This window comes from Peromyscus leucopus, chromosome 19 (assembly GCF_004664715.2).
Source record: "Peromyscus leucopus breed LL Stock chromosome 19, UCI_PerLeu_2.1, whole genome shotgun sequence".
NCBI classification, from domain to species: domain Eukaryota; kingdom Metazoa; phylum Chordata; class Mammalia; order Rodentia; family Cricetidae; genus Peromyscus; species Peromyscus leucopus.
The window spans coordinates 83,773,758-83,794,146 of NC_051079.1; the positions used below are offsets into that span (position 1 = coordinate 83,773,758).

The 20,389-nt window shown below is 44.6% G+C and overlaps 1 protein-coding gene across 2 annotated transcripts in view; it reads left to right on the plus strand.

The window, feature by feature from the left end:
* Adcy2 (adenylate cyclase 2) overlaps nucleotides 1-20,389 on the plus strand; it is a 373,278-nt gene that overhangs the window by 323,278 nt on the left and 29,611 nt on the right. Inside the window, exons 18-20 of one of the 2 annotated variants that reach the window (XM_028873686.1) lie at nucleotides 1,496-1,665; nucleotides 11,983-12,067; nucleotides 17,917-18,075. In XM_028873686.1, coding sequence (XP_028729519.1) covers nucleotides 1,496-1,665; nucleotides 11,983-12,067; nucleotides 17,917-18,075 — 414 coding nt within the window. The remainder of the gene's footprint in view (nucleotides 1-1,495; nucleotides 1,666-11,982; nucleotides 12,068-17,916; nucleotides 18,076-20,389) is intronic. The other variant, XM_028873687.2, reaches the window with a different exon arrangement.

Here is a 20,389-nt window from a genome sequence, read left to right on the forward strand (position 1 = left end):
TACTTAAGTGTCCACATTTCTTTTACTTCACTTGGCCACACCGGCCTGAATCGTCTCATCATGGCCCTTTGTCTCTTTCTGTTTTCTGTGGTGGGTCAGAGCAGTGGAGAACCAACATGGAGTAATCTTTGGGAAACAGTTTATGATTACAGATAATTACTCATTATCTCCTAAGATGCTGCCACCCTCAGTGGGAGTGGCTGCCACGCATCCACACTAGGAAAACTGTAGCTTCCGCTAGAGTGACCCAGTTGTATCATCCGATTGCCGTTGCTGGCTCCTTTGAAAACAGTAATGTGCCAGAGATGCAATTCTCCTCAGTAAAGGGTTTGCACTCAGGCCCGCACAGTGCCTCTCCTCAACTGAGTACCCCTGTAAAGGGGAGTGTTGCTCTGTGGCCACTACAACGTCTCTTTCCAACTTTTCTTCTCCCATGAGAACATTTAGCCCGAGGGGAATGGCTTAGCGCGAGGCATGAGTTCATGAGTGGCGCATCACTGTGATAAAAACCCAACTGGATGCCTTATGAACCAGTCCAAGGCACTGAACTGAGGTGCTTGCCCTTTCTTCCATGCTCTTTCTGTCCTGGGAATGCCAGAATAGAAATCCAGCTCCTTGTCCTTAAAATCACCATGATGCGGCAACAGAAAGCATTCAGAAATGGCAGCTGACCCTCTTCGGCAAGTCTGTCTTAGCTGCCGGACTCTGAGCTTCTCTGTCTGTTCTTTGCTGTGATTTGTAAGAATGGGATCATGGCCCTCATTGTAAAATGAAGATGCTGAGACATTGACAGTTACGTCACTAGCCAAACATCACTGAGCTGATAATGAGTGATGGAAACAGGGCTGAATTCAGAGCTCTCTGACACCTGCCTATGATGGACAGAGGGGAGGGGAAGTGGGCGGGCCTACAGCTTCCTGTGGTCTGAGATGCAGTGTACCAGCATCCTTATGGTACTTGTCCAGTTCCAAGTGTCCCCATGGCTCACCTTGGTCAAAGTGCTCAACCTAAATCCTGATCAAAAGAGGGTCCACTGTGACATATAAGTTCTCTTTTAATAAAATATCTGGCAGTCTGGTGTTTTTAATGGAGTTATCTCTAGTGACTTAAATCCTTTCATGAATTAACAAGCTGACAAGCCCAAGAAAGATTCTGCCTAATATCGTTTCTAAAAATTCCATAAATGTACACAGTGTCACACTATTTTCATTTTCAAAAATAAATGGCATTTGTGTATAACACATCTTCAGTTTTGGTAGTTTTGACTTTTCCCAAAGCGTTTGGCCTATGTAGTTTTTTTTAATTATTATTATTTCCTTTTGTTATGCCAGGTTATTTCAGAACCTCATGAAAAACACACTCAGGCATGAACCATCAGAGGGCGGAGAAGTGTGCCTGCCTCCTTAGGCAGCTTTCATGTTGACCAAACCTGTTTGATTTAACTGGTCAGGGTTTCTTCGTGATCCTAAATGCTTGTCCTGCTTTCCTGCCCCAGTACTTCATCTACAGCTGCATTCTGGGCTTGATCTCCTGCTCCGTCTTCCTGAGGGTGAACTACGAGTTAAAGATGTTGATCATGATGCTAGCACTAGTGGGTTACAACACCATTCTTCTCCACACGCATGCCCATGTCCTGGATGCATACAGCCAGGTCCTGTTTCAGAGGTGAGTGTGCCCACTCTGTCTGTTTTTTCTTAGCTCCTTCATGGCGATGTTGATCTTATGATCGTATGTTCAGTGAAAATTATCAAAGCTGCCACTGTCAATAATCACAGTGAGTTTCTTTGAAATGAAGGTTCAGGGATATGAGGTGTGTTTTCATTATTCGTAACATAGAATATGTATTGAGAAATTCGTGTAGAGAATCTGGCATAGTTTAGAGAGAGGGTTTGTATATGAAACCACCCCACCCTACCCCTCTCAGGACTCCCTGTGCTGCCCAGGCTGGACTTGAGCTCCTGAGATAAAATAATGATCACACTTCAGCCATTTCAGTGGCTAGCACAGCATGACAGATATGGAGCACCATGCCCATCTTAATGCAGACTGTGTGCTAGCAGCAGTCTGGGGGTTAACGTTTTGCCCTGAGCAGTTCTCCGCTGCAGAGTTGTCCAGTATATGGTGGAAGGTTTACAGTGGCATTTCTGCATCCCCCATCCCTCTGCATACCAGTCACAGTCTTTCCAGAGGAGCCGACAGCAGCCAAACGCGCCCAGAAATCACCAGAGCTCCCCAGGAGAGAGATTTGAAGGCAAAATGTCATTCAGTTCAGAAGAAAAAGTACTAAAGGGAAAAAGTAGTGACTTTCACAAGTCATGGTGTGAAGATTCTTTGTAGAGTTTTCCTAAATACCACTGCGTAAAGGGAAAAGGTCAAACTTAGAAACTTTTTTGCACTGTGAAAAATCGGACTTCCAAGACAAATAGAATCTTGTTGACTTTCCCAGCCTCAGGACAAGATGCAGAAAAGCATCCCATCCGAAGGATCTTATCACAGTTATCACACAAAAGCATCTGTTGGTTGACAGTCACGTTTGGGCAGTTTTCTATTATCAGATTACTTCCAGAAAGTTCTAAAGAATATTTGATCTGTACTTGAAAGAGAATATTTTAATTATCATATTATCCATTTCACATCTCAATAGCAAAATGTTTCCTGTCAAGTGCTGGTTTTTATACATATCAGGAATTTTCTATGAATTCTTTGCCTTTTCCTTTATATCACTCCTCTATTTTTGTTCTTTTTTTATTTTGATTTTTTGTTTGGTTGGGTTTTTTTTTCAGTGCTGGAGTGTCTAAACCAGAGCCTTGTACATTCCAAGAAAGTGTTCTGTTGCTCCAGCCCTTTCTACCCTTTCCAGTTTTTAATATAAAGGGTTGTCAAATATGTACATAGAAATGTTGTCCCAGAAAGATGGTTTGTGCTGATAATATGTGGCCACTTCTCCAGGTGTACAAGATGGCCACCTCACTGAACATTTCTCATCAACACGAACACTTTCAGAAACATGACAGCAACAGTTCTCGTCACCTAATTTAATTTTCACCATCCTCCATGCTGGGAAACCTGATCATCTGTAATCAAGCTGAGGGCATGAAGCTGCAGAAATGCATAACTGTATTAAGGGAATGTTATTATTATTCCTTAGCCAAGATGAGATGAAACCAGAAGTTAATTCTCCTATAAATTCTTAAAATCCCCAGCCAAGCATGCTTTATTATCTCTCTACTAAATCCAGCAAGCCTTCATCACTTTCCTAAATAAATGTAGCATTGCTGATTTTTGCATACCACTGATGGACCTATTAAATTTCCCTTTATTAAATTTAAAGTGCTGAGATATGTTACACATTTGAAGCAAAAGGAGAAATCAGATTATAAAGCTTTGGATGGGGATGTTATTGTTCCTGGGAATAAGCCCATGAAGAGACACAATCTCAAAGAGGCCCCAGCAGAAGCAAAGTGGTTGCTAGGTACTTGTTGGGTATCTTTGCTTTGTCCAAAACCTCGCACTTGGCCGGGCGGTGGTGGCGCACGCCTTTAATCCCAGCACTCGGAGCAGAGGCAGGCGATCTTGTGAGTCGAGCCAGCCTGGTCTCCAAAACGAGTTCCAAGAAAGGCACAAAGCTATACAGAGAAACCCTGTCTCGAAAAAGCCAAAAAAAAAAAAAAACCTCGCACTCTTGCTTGGGAATTCCAATGACCTCACACCTACAGTGATGACTGGTGGAAGCCAGCATCCTTTGCAGGGGCTGCATCTGCCACAGTTCAGAATCTCCTCCAGAGGGTTCTACCCTTCTCCAACAGAGACCTGTAGGACCTGGGGACTCTTTCACTCCCAAAATCATTCCTCTGCTGAAGGAGGAGTGTTATCAAGAGGGACAGAAGAATGCACCACCTCCAGCAAGTCTCCTCTATCACAGGCCAAAGGGAACCCCAAATGTCAGGCCCTAAGAGTAGCTTAGCATCTCTAATTTACTTAGACATTTTCCTGTGCTTCTAAAGCTTGGTCTGGGTGATAAAGATTTCTCCACACTTTGCCTATTATTAATGCTGATGTGAAAGTGTGATGTGTTTGCAAGCATACTGTCCAGTCCTGGTGCCTGGAGAGTGAGTGTCTGCAAATCCCAGAACCTGAAGTGCCCTTCCAGGAGGTAACTGGCTTAGAGATGGCCAGGGAGCATAGGCATTCTGCTGGAGCCCGGATGCTGCCAAAGTCCATCTGGTCATGTCCCTTGCCTTGCCCATTTTAGGCATTGTGTCCTCATCCCCACCTCATTCCAGATTTCCTTGCCCATATTGGCTTGATATCAAATCTTGGCTGTCATAAATCAGCATCCTTCCTCTCCAAGGAGGCTTCTGGGCTTGCACTTCACTGTTCTTGAATGTTCTCAGGGGACCTGCCTCCCAGTTCTAGCTCTCTCTCCTGAGATATGCCAGGTATCTTCTGTCTTGTTCCTATCCTGGAAATAAATATTGACCATTTATATCCTCAACAAATCGAACATGACCTGTTTGATTTGTTGGTGCTCGCTCTCTCTCTCTCTCTCTCTCTCTCTCTCTCTCTCTCTCTCTCTCTCTCTCTCTCTCTGTGTGTGTGTGTGTGTGTATGTGTGTGTGTGTGTGTGTGTGTGTATGTTTCTGTGTCTGTCTTTCTGTCTCTTTGTCTCTCTGTCACACACACATACACCACACAGAAACACACACACACACACACACAGAGAGAGAGAGAGAGAGAGAGAGAGAGAGAGAGAGAGAGAGAGAGAGAGTCTTGAGGAGTTTAATTCTCTCAAATCTAGTAAAACAGAACCCAGGAGTACTGTTGTGCCTACAACTGTGCCTGGCATCTTCTTGGTTCTGAATAAATAACACAGTAAATAAATACAATCAGGATGTGTTCCAAGCAATATAAAGGCCCCAAACACTGGCAATGATGAAATCTTCCCCTCAGCTACTTCCTGCCTCTACAGCTCCTTTGAGGCCAGGTCATTCAAAAGAAAGGTTGAAGAAAGGCCATCTCTGTTCAAAGATAGTGTCAATGAATGGATGCCGTTTGCACAGTGAGGCTGACCAGCATGGTTCATCATGGCCTGGTAAGGGGCCTTTCTAAGCCAAACTTGACACTGATCGTGATAATACAGTATAAAGAGGAGGTCTGTACAAGGCTGTACAAATGGATGGTATTTTCCCCCTCTTCTTCTGAGTTCTCCTTTTCCAAGAGGGCCAGCAAAGGAAGGAATCCACACTAGAAATTATTCATTGAATAATTCATAAGATGACATCAAAGGTGTCATTACCAATTCATGAATGTGGTGAGGTTTTCAGGAGGAAAATAAGACTGCATGGGGTGAGCGTGCTGTTGATAGTCCATCCGTGGCAGGTCGGCAGCATCCCAGGGCCTGTGACGTGTGCTTCTTCTGTGTCATTTCATGGGAAGGATCCGTTTGCAAGGTGCAGAATGAGTTGTTCTGAGTTTATTCAACAGGCCTACATATTGTCTGTGAGACCATGTCCACACCAGTTCCTAGACAAGAACGCAGGGCACCTTCTCCCACAGTTCTTGGCCAATGCTGTTGGGCCTCTGGGTGTTCTTGAAGATGACGTTGAGGGCACTGACAGCTGATGGAAGTGCCTTTGCCTCATGACCTCCTGATGCAGGCTGACTGCAGAATCTCCAAAGTGCTGTCGGATTTTTTTTACGAACATCTTCTCTTGAAAAATTGACAAGTCTCCAGAGACAAGAATTATCATTTCATGGACAGTAGCCATTAGGTGACCCCACTGGAAGGCCAGACATGTGCCTTTATTTCTGGAGAGGCGTGGAGGGTGAGGAGTTCCAATGTAGGAGCCAAGAAGGAGTCTGTAGACTAAGCACTGTGACAGAACTATAGTGAGGTAAAACAAGTGCTTTGTGGGTAGCACAGCGCATGAGTGCATAAGCAGCAGACACGTCTGGAGCTTAGCATCTTCTGGAAGTTTGGACTGCTCTCTAGACATGGCTGTGTAGGTTCACCTTCCCAACCTCAGCATCAGCTCCCTCTCCAGGATCCCAGTGGAGAGACCAAACCAGCAAGCATCACTGAGAGCAGTAGGCATTAGATGACCCCACCTATCCCTGGAAAACATCAGGACTATTACTGGGCTGTCATCATGCCTCATACTAGCCATTGGCACACCTTTGTGGAGTCATTGGGTGGCTCCGGGTAGGGAAGATACTCCAAAGAAGGCAATCATGGTCATATGTAGCCAGTACCGCACCTCACAGAGAGAGCTGGCAGGACACTGTAAAGGACTGGCATGAAGGTGCTCTAACAGGGCACAGGGCTGCCTTAACATGAGCCCAGCATGTCTTCTGAGCTGCTTGTTTGATATTTGGCCCTGGGTGATGTTGGCTTCTGACACTGTCACTTGCTTCGTGGCCTGTGCTGAGTATGGGGCCGTGAGCGGATTCACCCTCACGACGTCGGCTGTCCAAACTTTTACCTTTTGTCTAATTAGGCATTAAAGCTTCCTGCCGAGTCGAGAGCCTCTTGTTGCCAAAGCCAGGTAGGTATGTCCTGACGCAGTGGTGTAGTAAAGAGAGAGCCAATGAACTAAATGCCCAACAGTAAGTCAGCTGAGGCCAGGAGTGCTGAGTGGGTAGGTGAGTGCTGTGTGGGCAGAGGTGTTATCTCTTTACTGGTGCTGCTTTGTGTGTGTGTGTGTGTGTGTGTGTGTGTGTGTGTGTGTGTGAGTATGTTTACATGTGTGATACATGCATGTGTGTATGTTACATGTATATGTATACGTGCAAGTGTGTGTGTGTACATATGTGGATGTGTGTCATCTGTGTCTGTGTGTGTTGCTGGACAGAAATGTAGGACCTTGCAGTTACTAAGCTCTCTACCACTGAGCTACACCCTTAGCCCACTGGCCTCTTCTTTGTGAGTTGTAGGCTCCAGATCAGAACCCTAGGGGTTATCCAGACATTAGTAACCTGAGAATATGTTATCATAGCTAGTCTGTAGTTCACAGCCCAGCAGGAACTGAGATCCTTGGAGGTATTTAAAAAATAGATGTGTCATCTAAGAAATAGATCAAGTTTTTTAAAATGATTTTTTTATTTTTATGTGTATGAGTAGTTTTCCTACGTGTGTGTGTGTGTGTGTGTGTGTGTGTGTGTGTGTGTGTGTGTGTGTGTGTGCCTGGTGCCCATGAAGGCCAGAAGAAAGTGTCAGACAGATCGTCTGGAATTAGAGTTCCAGACAATTGTGAGCTGCTGTGTGGGTGCCAAGAACTGTGCCCAGGTCCTCTGAGAGGGGTACATGCTCTCAGCTGCTGAGCCAGCTCTCCAGTCCCCAAACTATAAAGCCTTTAGAGGTGATGATGTTGAGTAGTTTTTTAGTGACTGTGCTTCACCCAGGCTCCTAAAGTGCCAAACACACAAAGACCACAAAGACCAACCTGAGATAGTGGCTGAGTTCATGTCTCACCGAAATGAAAATTAAAGACAGGGACTCCTGTGGGAATTGCAAAGTGGAAGCAAACTTTATTAAGTAGAATAATAGAAAAAATGAGAAATGAAGGAGAAGTGAAAGGAACTTCCCAGAATGGAAGGGTTTCTGAGAAAGGAAAAGCCAATGACCTACTTTGTATAGGGTTACAGGGCCATGGATAGAACCTGGACAAAGGCTAATGTGAGCTCCGTTAAGGCTGCTTAGTTTACTGGGCATCATAGGAAAGGAGGGTCCAATAACCCCTAGACCACCAGGGAAATGATCATGCACTTGTTCACCAGTTAGGGGTGATCGGAGCCCCTGTCTATCCATCTCTGATTTGTGTTTTGTTCGTGGTCGACCTTGACTGTCAGCTAGCTGCTAGTCCCTTGGCCAGTGTCACTGCCAACCAGCCTCACAGGTGTCTAAAGTGGATGTCAGTTGTACTAATCTCTCTCTGTTCTCGTACATACTTGATTAACTCATAGCTGTATCATGTCAGAGAGTTAACGCAGCCACCCAGAGGTAGCCACAGTCTTTCTTGGTTCCCCCATTTTTAGATCCTTGTCTATGGTGTGGTTGCATATCCAGAAGCTTCTAGCTCAAACCAGCTTTACAATTTGGTCTGTTACAATCAGTTACGTTAGAAGCAAGACTATAAAGACAGTGTCTTACGTATGTCACTCAAGGGTTTCGGGTGGAGGTGGATAGAAAGCTTGTGGCCACAGCCCCAAAGCTGTGTCCCTCCCCTTATCCATCTCATTCTCTTCTCTCACACCTAGCAATAAGCTTCCTTATTCAGCTTCCAGATCCTGTCATGTTAACCCTTAATATTCCCTTTAACCCTAGCCTCTGTTTTCACTGCAAGATCTGGGAGACCTTCAGCAAGGGCTCTTTTCCCCCAACATCTCAGGAGCATCTTCTGCATTCATGAGATCATGCTTGTGTCCATATTCCCAGGTTACTTTTTCCCCCAGAATATTGAAAATGTCCTGTGTACCTCATGAGATCAGTTCGCCTACAGGATAGAGACTGGCGCACTGAGTGATTCCTCCATCTCTCTCACCCCATTCATCAGGGTATCTTTCATTTGGATTCCTGAATCCTGACGGTTGGGGTGGTTACACATTAGCTGCTTCAGGCAGAGGGCCAGCCAGCTGCACATTAGTGTGTGACTACAGGCATGTGTGGGGCCCAAGTCCCCAGAGTCCAACCTCTGCATAGAGAGAGAGCATAGTCACCGTCCTGCTAGAAATCACTGTCAGAAGCGTTCACAGTTACACTGGCTGCATCTCCTGGCTTCGAAACTCAGTGATGTTGCCGTCTGACACCCACCACCCCACCAAAAGAGATCAAAAAGGCTTAATCCTGATGGTGTGTATGTGAGGAGGAGAGGGGAGAGGGAGGGAGGGAGAGGGGGAGGGAGAGAGAGAGGGAGAGAGAGAGAGAGAGAGAGAGAGAGAGAGAGAGAGAGAGAGAGAGAGATTGAGACTGATTTGTGGAACAGAGCAAAGCAATGAGTTGAAAGAGTGAGAATTATCATTTTATATACATGTCTAAACCCATTCAACAATTCAAATTATGACACCCCCCCTTCAAAAAAAGATAAAAGATACATTGACATTTTAATTCCCAGGACTTTACACTGTGAGCTTATGAGAAAATAAGATAGTTGAAGATAAAATTAAATTAAGATGAGATTAAATATGAGGAAGGTGGGTCTTTTGCCTAGATTGACTGCAGTCCTCTAAGACTTTGACCTTGTGAAAAGACAGAGGCACTTGAGGCTGTCCAGTGATGGTGAAGTCGGACCCTGGATGATACACACGGAAGCAAGCCAGAAAGTGTCAGAGGTAGCCAGCAAGCCCTCAGAAGCTGGAAAGACACCTCAGAAGCTGGGTTTCAGAGGAGACTGACTCTAAACTCAACTTGGCCTCAGACTCCCAGCCTCCAAACACTACGAAACAAAACATTCCTATGGTTTGGAGCTACTTGGTGACAGTACCTTTGTTGCTGCTGCAGGTAGGAAGCTGATGCAGTGATCAGAACAGTGGGCTAGACTCAGGAATGTATCCAGGACTTTATCGATGCCCTTCCTGCCCACCCCGTCCACCACATGCTCTTGAACAGTAGAGTAACCCAAGAATGGATCTTCATGTGTGAATCCAGCTTTCAGATTTCAAGGCTCCCAGCATCATTTGTCTGCAAATGTCTTCTGGTGAGGAGAGGCAGCCAACAGTTGACAGTTCATTCTGCTTTCTTGGTAAAAGGTATTTTTGAGAGAACATTTTGAGAAAATGCAGTCCTCCTGGTGGACAGGGAGTTTCACAGCAGAGAGTGGCGTCCACTTCCTGGCACCCAGTGTTCTCCAGGCTCTCTGTGTCGCACTTTTTGTAAGATTCGCTGAGGTCTATGATTTGTAATCTCCAGGACTCATGAGGAAGACTTTCCTTTGCTGCTTTCCCAAGAGCCTGCCAGCAGTTCACTGCTGTCTTAAGTCATCTAGACGAACTGAAAGACAGGCGGAACTCTGGTGTCAACTCCTTCCCCTGACACCTCACTCATGAGGCCTTAGCGTGAGGCATCCCCAGAACGACATACCAATGGCTCACTCATGTACACTTTCTATGCGTTAAATGGAATCCTGGCCAGGCTCTGACTTCATAAGAAGACCCTGCCTGGCCTCTTGTCTCTTAACTGGAAATCAAAAGGGAATTGAGTCCATTTTGAGTCGCTGACAAGCCTACCACTAAACTCTGACCTACGTGCTTAGCTTTTTACTCCTCGGTTGGTGCTGAAGGAGTGGTAGCTGGAAGTGAGGAACTGTCATTTCTGTCTCTGTCCCCTGGCCTGCAAAGCTGGGTAACATGAGCGAGCGTGCAAAGCCCAGCCTGTACCTTCCGGGGTGAAGCTGTGCCATGCCACCCTTCCTAACCAGTCATCATGGTGTCTGTGTGGTTAATGTGGAGGAAAAGAAAAATGAGTTTAAAATTCCCTGACGTCAACATTGTCATTAGCTATCTGCTTCCCCCAGCCATTTAAACTGTGTCATTAGACACATTTGCCTGAGGCCAAGAAGGACTCCGGGTCGTAAAATCAGCTCCAGCGAAATAGGAAAGCTGCCCTGCGCCCTCCCCATAATTCTTGGAGAAATAGGGACCTCCTCGTGGCAAATGAGCTCAGGCCTTAACAGCCACAGCAGGTGTGATCCAGAGGGAAGAGCACAAATGCACATACTGTCCTTCTGGAGAGTTCTGAGATGCCCAGAGCTTCAACCTCCGGGAATGAGTGATTCTTGCAGAAATCTGCTCTCCCTTCCTTTTCTCACGTAACATTCTGCCTGTGGAATTTGCTGCCTCCCTTTCCTCTAGTGTTCTACACATTTCTTCTATTGTCACAGTACACTTAAGGCTGAAATCACCAGTGCCGTTTACAAAGACTGCTGCAGGTCAGTCTGTGTCCAGGTGTATAACTGATGTATCCAGAAGGGCCCATGAGCTTGGCATTTGTGTCCCCTCTGATAGATGAGGATGATATTCCCAAGGGCTGCTCCAAAGTCCCCCAGCTCACAGTGCCAGTCCTGGCTCCCTTTCTTCAGAGCCCACCGAGCTACTTCAGATCTTGTTGGTATCTCACTTGCCCCTGAACCGTCAATGGCAAAACTGGAAACTCACCAAGCAAGTGAGGAAAGCGATTGCCCGTCACCATGTTGTGTGATAGTGTCTGCGCAAATTACCCATTATTTTTCAGGTCTTCCTTATACTTGAATGTGGGAAAGCTGCTTGCTAGAAAATGCAGAACACTGCCAAGAACTGCAATAGATGTCTCCTTGCATTAATGCAGATGTGCCTTGACTGCTGTCGTGAGCAGGGAAGGCCCAGCCCAGCTAACCACCAATTGCCAGTGTTCACCTGGATTTGAGGGCAGATTGGCAATGAATAGGATTCCTATCTCTGTGATGCAGAATTACACAAACTTATTAAGAATATGCATCAGCTAGAATGTTATATGAAACTGCACCTGTCAGTTGCAAGCCGGAGGGCCTTGAAGAAACTAATTTCCTTATTTCATTTTTATACCTCACACAGTCAACAATTTCCAGCACACTCTCTCATTCTGAGAGCAATAATGGAAACATTAAAGAAAACATGTATCCAATTATCGATCTCAATCCCACAAGCATTAACAAAATAGATTAGTATTCTTCAAGTCCCTCCTGCAGTATCTGTTACAGCTCAGTGCAAAGTAAAAGTCTGTATTAATTTGCACATATTTTCCTTTAATATGTCCTCAATATTGTGGACTTCAATTTTTTGTTGTTTTTATGCAAATTGGGTTTTGTGATATATTTGAAATGTGTATTTGGCTGGGACGGAATCTGGAAATGCAGTGGGGGCTCTGGAGTTTGTCAGTACTGGGATTCTAAGTCTTGTGTGCATGTTGTGTCACTGTGTTGTGATCTGTCTGTCCATCCGTCTGTCTGCCTGTTGGTTTGTTCTTTTCAATAGACCAGGCATTTGGAAAGACCTGAAGACCATGGGCTCCGTGTCCCTCTCTATATTCTTCATCACACTGCTCGTTCTGGGTAGACAGGTAAGATGTTCTTTCTGTCATCCCCTGAGGTGCAGATCTGTGCTGGGGCCATGTCTGTGTTAAAAAGAAAATGATTGAGAGGCAGGATCATCTAATCACTTAAGAGAAAAGGCACCCAAGGTGTGGGCCAGATACGAAGGAAATGGTGGTTTTTATGACCAGGGTAAACTTCAGAGCACCAGGGATATGAACCAATTAATTTTCTGTTAAATCTCAAACTGCAAGTAGTTTGCAAACAGCTGGAACTGTAGGGAATTACCCATGCATGGATCTGCCACAGTGAATGGCACACTTCTTCCGAGAGTTGGTATGGTACCTTTGCTTCATTTTCAGCCATTCCTCAACACATGGTTCTCTGCTAAAAATTGTATTTTGTGGTGCAAATGAAACTATTGCTCATTCTTAGGCCTCTGCCTGCTCCTCGTCTCCCAGGAGAGGCTGTGAATACTGGAGTTTAAGGATTACCATGCTGATGCCTGTGCACAAAGTCAGCCATTAGTGACTGTAAGACATCAGAAGCCAGGCAGCTCTGTCCCCAATATCTGTTTTAAAGTCTATGATATTGGTACTGTGAAAACAAATGGATGATTTGGATTAAAAGCCACTGAACCTTAGCATGGGTGCATTACTAAAAAAGCACATGAACTCTGTGACAAATACCTATAGACTTAATGACTTTCAGTCTGTCTTCCAGTCTCCCTGCTACGGAGCTATTAACAATTGTACAGTTGGACAGAGTCTGTTTCATTGGCTGGCATGCCACATCTGGAACTGTCCACTAATACCTAAGCAGTATGAGCTGCATGTTTCCTGGGAGCTAGCAGTGTAGCAGCCCCCCTGGGCTCAGCTAGTCAGGCCCCCCAAACCCTGTGTGAGCCTTTTCCTGCCACCTCAGCCTCTCGGTGTCTGCATCTCTCCATTCTGCATTCTCTGGCTTGCCCTTGTAATGCCCTGTCTGCTTTGGGAGTTCATTCCTTCCCTGCTTCTCCTGTGGCTTGATCATCTGTCTGTTGCTTGTTTCTCACTACTGACCAGCTTGCTGCCTTCATTCATGGAGCAGCCATACCCCTACGCTTCCCAGGTTACCCAATAAATCACAGAGAAAAGAACCAAGCTTCCTTATACAACAACCCCAGGCGGTCATTCTTTAGGAAATAGCAACCCTTCTGTGAATTACCTGCTTCTCCATGTCATGCCATTGATGCTATGTCTAAAGTCTCTTTTTAATAATCACCACTCAGATCACCTCCCATCACAGAGTATTTTAAGATGCTAGAACCAAATTGGATCCCACCACTCCCCAATTTTTAATAGCCATGGGAATAGCCAGCATTCAATCCCACTCTGTGATTGTGGTCACTTGATTGCTAATTGACAGTTGATTCATTACTCTTTAATAGAATTAAAGTAAGTAAGTAAGTGTTCAATATTATGGTCAGCCACTGGCACAACTGTGCTCAGGAGTCTTTATAGGAAGCTATTCCTCTTTTCTCCTTAATGTAATGATACATACTCTCTATATCTAGACACCTGGAAAAGCCATTGCTTCCTACAGGAGTGGAATGATTCTTTGTGGTCACTTTTATGGCCTCTGACTATGAATCACACATCTGCATGAGGCACATGGGAAGTACCATGGTGGGCCAGAAGCCCAGCCTCAATCTAGAACCATCACAGGGGTGATTCGCTACAGAAGAGTCTTCTGGGATAGGAAAAGCTGTGCTTCTGCACCCTTTCCAAACCACAAATACATTACAAAAGTCACCTCTACTTAGAGGTCTCTAAGGGCTGTGGCATCCATGGCCCTGGAGTGCCTACTTCCTAGCTTGTTTATTACATGGAAGTGTGGGCATTTTGAAAGCTACTTTCATTGTTGTGTGGTCTCCTTTGCCCATGACCACCTTTTCTTGTAGCAGTAGAGATGTGTTTGCTTTCTGAGCAAATTAGCAGCCTAAAGATCACTCTAGTTATATAAGCTTAAGAAAAACATAGACCAGGCTAGAAAGTTGGCTCAGGAGTTAAGGATACTTTTGCTCTTATAGGGGATCCAGGTTTAGTTTCCAACATGTATGTGGTAGTTCAGAGTCATCCATACCTCTGACTACAGGGGATGCAGTGGCTCTTCTGGCTTCTATGAACATCAGGCACACACATAGTACACATACATATATATTGGCACACACATAGTACACATACATATATATATAGGCACACACGTAGTACACATACATATATATAGGCACATACATAGTACACATACATATATATAGGCACACACATAGTACACATACATATATATAGGCACACACATAGTACACATACATATATAGGCACACACATAGTACACATACATATATATACAACACATAAACATACATACATATATAGGCACACACATAGTACACATACATATATATAGGCACACACATAGTACACATACATATATATATAGGCACACACATAGTACACATACATATATATAGGCACATACATAGTACACACATATATATAGGCACACACATAGTACACGTACATATATATAGGCACACATACACATAAAACAAATAATCTAAGAAAAGTAAAGAAAAAATATCAAATCTCTTGTACAAAATCTACAGTAACACTTTCTGTTTTAAAAATCTACTTTATGAGTGTAATTTAAGCAATGAAGGGTCTCACTAAGAAATGGAAGAAGCCCATGTTTCCTCTAGTTTAAACTGCAGCATGCTGCATGTCAAGTCTGTGTTCCAAGTGAGGTGCATTCCTAGCATAAAACAGGGCAGTCTTCATAATCCCACAGTGAGGCTGATGACATTTTGTTGGGGTATCTGGAACCCAAAGATGGCCAAGTCACATCTTGCTTGGCCACTCAGCCCTGTGACCCCTGATTTTGTCCATGCAGACAGATAGGAAGCTCTCTCATTTCTTGGGGTGAGTTTTGGAAATAGGCAATGCATGAAACTGCCTTGAGGCTGTGCTGAGTGTGACCCTGCACTGAGGGTCACAAACACTTGTGACATACCCCCTGCCCGACACAATTGGTGAGATGGTGGCGCTCTGAGGAACTAAAGGTTTGCAGAGCAAAACTGTGGCTCAGGCAGGCTGGGTGGAACTCCCACTGTTCTCCACAAAGTGACAAACAAGCGCTTCCACTCTTCTTATCAGCTCTGCCCTCCCCATAGTCACCTAGGCCATGCCTTAGTCCTAGATCTCTGCTGGGTGTCTCACATGGCCTTCCCCATGTCTGTGCATCAAACATCCACTCTCAGGTAAAAGATAACATTCCGATGTTATCTTACATAGATAACAGCCATTGAATTTAGGGTCCAACCTAACTCCAAGATCAAATACATCAGACATATACTCTGTGTCCAAGTAAGACCATAGTCATGGCTATCAGGATCTAGGGCTTGAGACTGCCTCCTGAGACACTGTTCAATTCATTACAGGTGGTTTGAAAGAGATACATTTGTTTTCCTTTTATGGCCTTCAATGTGAGTTTCTCTTATGGACAGTGCTTATACATAGAAGAGAGAATCTAAGGCAGGTTTTGAGAAAGTGGTACAGTGGATAGATGGTTTGATAGGAATGCTAGAGAGTCTATGGATACATAAATAGATATAGATGATTGATTGATAATTGATAATATAGGTAGATTAAATAATTAACATGTGCAAAAAGATCTAGAGACAAGATAGATAGATAGATAGATAGATAGATAGATAGATAGATAGACAGATAGATATAGATGATAATTGATAATGTAGGTAGATTAAATAATAAACATGTGCAAAAAGATCTAGAGACACGGTAGATAGATAGATAGATAGATAGATAGATAGATAGATAGATAGATAGATAGATAGATAGGTAAAGGTGATAGATAAGTTACATTTGTAAACAAAAGAAGTTTATTATACATCTCAAAGTTTTAGACATTCAAGGGCAAGGCCCTGGCACTCTCTCAGCTGTAGTGAAGGCCATCTTGGTTATATCACATTGTCCTGCAAATGTGTGGTAAGAAAGGTGATAGCACAAAACAGAAAGCTAGATAGTCCTCCGAATCTCACAGTTTCTTCCAAGGAGATACCTCCAGTAACTAAAGGACCTCCCATCAAACTGCCCCTCACCTCTTACAGGTTCCATGCCATCATCACCACACTGAAGGCCAAATTCCTAACACGTGAACCTCTCAGGGATTCATGTAAATCATTCCCAAGCTGTAGCAGGAAGGTATGTAAGTGGACACATAGGTATGTAGATTGTAGATGACAGACATATATATGATGCATAGATACATAGAAAGATGAGCAAATCATCACTTTCATGCAGCGCAGCTATTTCCAAATTATTGATTTCCTTCCAATAGGAGACTAACAAAATGTTTGCCTGTGATGCCCTAAGAACACCCGAGCAGCCTCGTGCTATGGCTCATGGGAACCATGAGACTTACATGGAGCAGGCTTACTGCCTGAGCTGGCTGTTAGGAGGTGGTCTCATTTACATTGCTTTCATTTGTGCCTGCCTTTGGATATTCACCTGTGTCTTCTTAATACTCCACCATGCCCTGCTGCTTCTATTCTATTTAAAAACAGCTACACCACCTCTTTGCCCCCCAATTCCAAAGGCATTCTCCAAGATAAAGGGCTTTTCTCATCAGTGAATTGACACAATTCTATTAATACAGTGTGTGAGAATTTGACTTTAAATGTAAAGCCTTGAATAGTTTGGTTTTTTAAATTGTCTCATTGTGTGACGTGAAAATAGATGCTACAGCAAAGAAGGAGGAGATGCTTCTTAATGTATCGTGTGGGGTTTGGATCAAACTGCTTAATGAAGGATCATTGTTGTGTTCGGCTGAAGTGTGTTGTTTTTTTTTTTTCTAGAATCCCTACTTGTGCTTAAGAGGCGCGTGTGTATGTGTGTGTGTGTGTGTGTGTGTGTGTGTGTGTGTGTTGTAATTTTTATAATTAATCAAACCAGTAGAACAGCGAATGCTTAGTTTCGCTCTCCTTTGCACTCATGTGTCAGTAGCCCTTCTCTGGCCTGCAAGCCGCCCTCTCCATGGAGCCCGTCCTGGACGGGAGGTTTCACTGCAGACTGTTTCATCACACTCAGTTACTGGTCTCACAGCAGACACAAGATGATGGCAAGGACCGAGAGGGCCTTTGTTGGCTAATAGTGTCTCCATGTCATCAGAATTAATGACGACTGGCTCGTGTATTTTATATTATATTTTAGTACACTGTATGTCATGAACATGTATGTTTTACTGGCGGCCCCTTTTCTACGTCAATAATACCAACATACACTCTTGTCTACAATATACTGTCATTCTTAACACACACTGCAGTGCTAAATTTTAAAAAAATCCATATTTTATACTGAACAACTGTGTAATTGTGGTAGGAGAGACTGTTTGCAAAGTCTAAGGACCAATTACCACAAATTTAAAGTGTTTCTTAGGTGATACAAAAAAATCATTGTCTAGCAAGCATCCTGAATTTCTTACTTGTTCATTATTTTCATGCTCCTACGCTGCTTTAGAAAGTAATTGGAGCTGACTATTGGCAATCTGGGGGAGCTTGCCACCAGACTGACTTGCAAGCCCCCAGAGCCCCTAGCGCCTTGTTGTGAAGGCTCACTCTCTCCTCCGTCCGTCCGGTCTTTGCAAATCTGTGTTATACGGTGATTGGCAGATGTTTGGGTGGGATGGAGGGCTCTGCGGGGAGGGCGCCAGTTCTGTTTTGTGCCGCTTTGTTCTTCTTGTTTTGTTTTCTCTTTATGACCTCCACTCTGGCAGGACAAGATGCCTATTGTTTCTTCACCTCTGTGTCCTCTTGTAACAGAGTGAATATTACTGTAGGTTAGACTTCTTGTGGAAGAACAAGTTCAAAAAAGAGCGGGAGGAGATAGAAACCATGGAGAACCTAAACCGAGTGCTGCTGGAGAACGTGCTTCCTGCACACGTGGCTGAACACTTCCTGGCCAGGAGCCTGAAAAACGAGGTCAGATGGGCCAGCTGGGGCTGGTCGGGGTCACGGGGCGGGGGGGGGGGGGGGGGGGGTGTGAGGGGGGGCTTGGAGGCTGGAGGCCTCTGGAGGGGCCACCATGTGCTATACATTGAATATGCAGTGTGTCCATAGTCAGCCTGGCTATTTCAAGAGATTATTGACTCTTCCTAGAGACATCAGGGGAAGCTAAGAGATGTATCTTTGTTGCTAGAATACTTGCCTAGCATTCTTGGAGGTCCTGAGTTCATAGATGTGATGACTCATACCTGTGATCTCAGCTTGTGAGAAGTGGAGGCCGGGGGGTTAGAATTTGAAAGCCATCTTCGCCTACACAACAAATTCAAGGCTAGCCTTGACTAAGGAAAGGACTGTGTAAGACAGTGTCTCAGAAAAAAAAAGTTTTCTAATATCTAAGCAATAAATAATTTGTTACTAAGAATTGCTTCCAGACTGGTGAGATGACTCATGGGTAAAGGTTGTTGCTTCCAAACCTGATGACTTGAGTTCACACGGTGGAAGGAGAAAACCAGCTCCACTAGCTGTCCTGAGTCCTCCATATGCTCACACTGTGGCGTGCACACAGGCACACTCATGGGCAAACATAAATACAATTTAAAATTTCTTCCTGAATCATGTAAAGTTCTGAAAGTGTATTAAGAGGCTTGATATTCCCAAATAAGCCCCCTAATGGACTACTTCTCTCTCCCCAACCATGAAGGACACTTTCCTCATCAGCACATGTGACAGAGTCCAAGTCAGGAGGCCCAAATAAGCCAGAATTGAACATGGCAGTGTTTCTATGCCGTCAGGTTCCTTGGGAGACTTCCAAAGCCTTAGAATTTCGAAGACAATGAGATAAGTTATGAGACTGGTAGATTTAAGAGCTTTCCATAGAAGCACACAGAGACCTGAGTCTGCCCATCTTAAGTGGAGAGAAACAGACATTGAGGAGACTTAGCAGTCTTGAAAAGACTGGGTTGTTGAAATGTAGAGGTGGCTTGGGCAATGAAATGTCCTGGTGTTTGTGTTTTCTTTAATACTGCTGAAAAGCAAGAGGAAGCAGACAGATCTACAATTGGACATAATTTAAAACGGTAGGTTAGCACTGCCGGCGTGATGCCCTGCGCTTTCCGAGCCGGCTGAGCGGGCCTCTCCATGGGAGATTTGTGCTGGGGTTCGGGAGAGGATTATGAAGGCAGCAGAGGGAAACTGGACAGATGAACTCATTACCAGATGAACTCAACCTGGGTGAACAGGCTGCCATGCACCCTCTTGTGAGGAGGCTTGGAGCAGCTGGCACTCGTGCTGAGAATGGAGTGTAGGTTTTAGGAACAGACATTTCATGACTCCATCCACTGCTCTTTCCTTACTTTTTTTTCCACTGATGCTGTAATTCGTGTCAATTTTACTACAGATTTAATGATGTTTAATGTATTACATTTATACCCTGAGAGATGTATCTTTAGTAAAATGAACTTATAATTTACAAATAAGATAAGATTTTATGTGGAGAGCCAAATACACACACACACACACACACACACACACACACACACACACACACACATATGGCAGCTGAGGAGTCCAGGGTGCAGGGCATAGCAATCCTCTCAAAGCATGTGTTCCCCCTCATCACCTGTGTTCTCTGACCTAAGCAGCTTTCTCAGAGACCCATTTATAATTGATCACAAGTGATTAAGTCACTGTACATATTAAGAAATTGTTTTTATTAGTGGTACTGGAGCCTCCTAGACCTTTAGCTGTTCCCAGGTTTTATTTATTTATTATTGTGCTTTATGTGACTGCTATGTGTGTGAGTAAAGGTGTACGTGTGTCGTGTGTGCATGTGGAGGTCAGAGGTCAGCTTTGGGAAGCTGGTTCTCTCCACCTGCGTGTCTTCTACAAACCAGACTCACGTGCGCAGGCTTGCACACCAAGCGCTGTTACCCACCGACCACCTCAGGAGCTGGTCCTGCTCATTCAATCCTAAGTTTAGCCTGATTCTACTACAGCCAGATGAGCCAGCAGGTGCTGTCCTAAATACAGAAGTAGGCGGGACAGAACGGCCACTCTCGGCTCCTCTTGGGGACAGCAGTCTGTCAACACATATCAGGAGTGTGCCTTTCAGGATCTGGGGAGGCCACGGTAAGGAAAGGATCCCTGAATCTGAAGAGAAAGCATTAGAAACGAGCTGGGAGGTGGAAGTGTCAAGGGGCAGGGAAGAAGATTCCGGGCTGCGTGGAAGGACTGGAGGGGAGAGAGCCAAGGACTGAGACGTGGGAGAGCCATGGTGCCTGCAGGAAGGGGG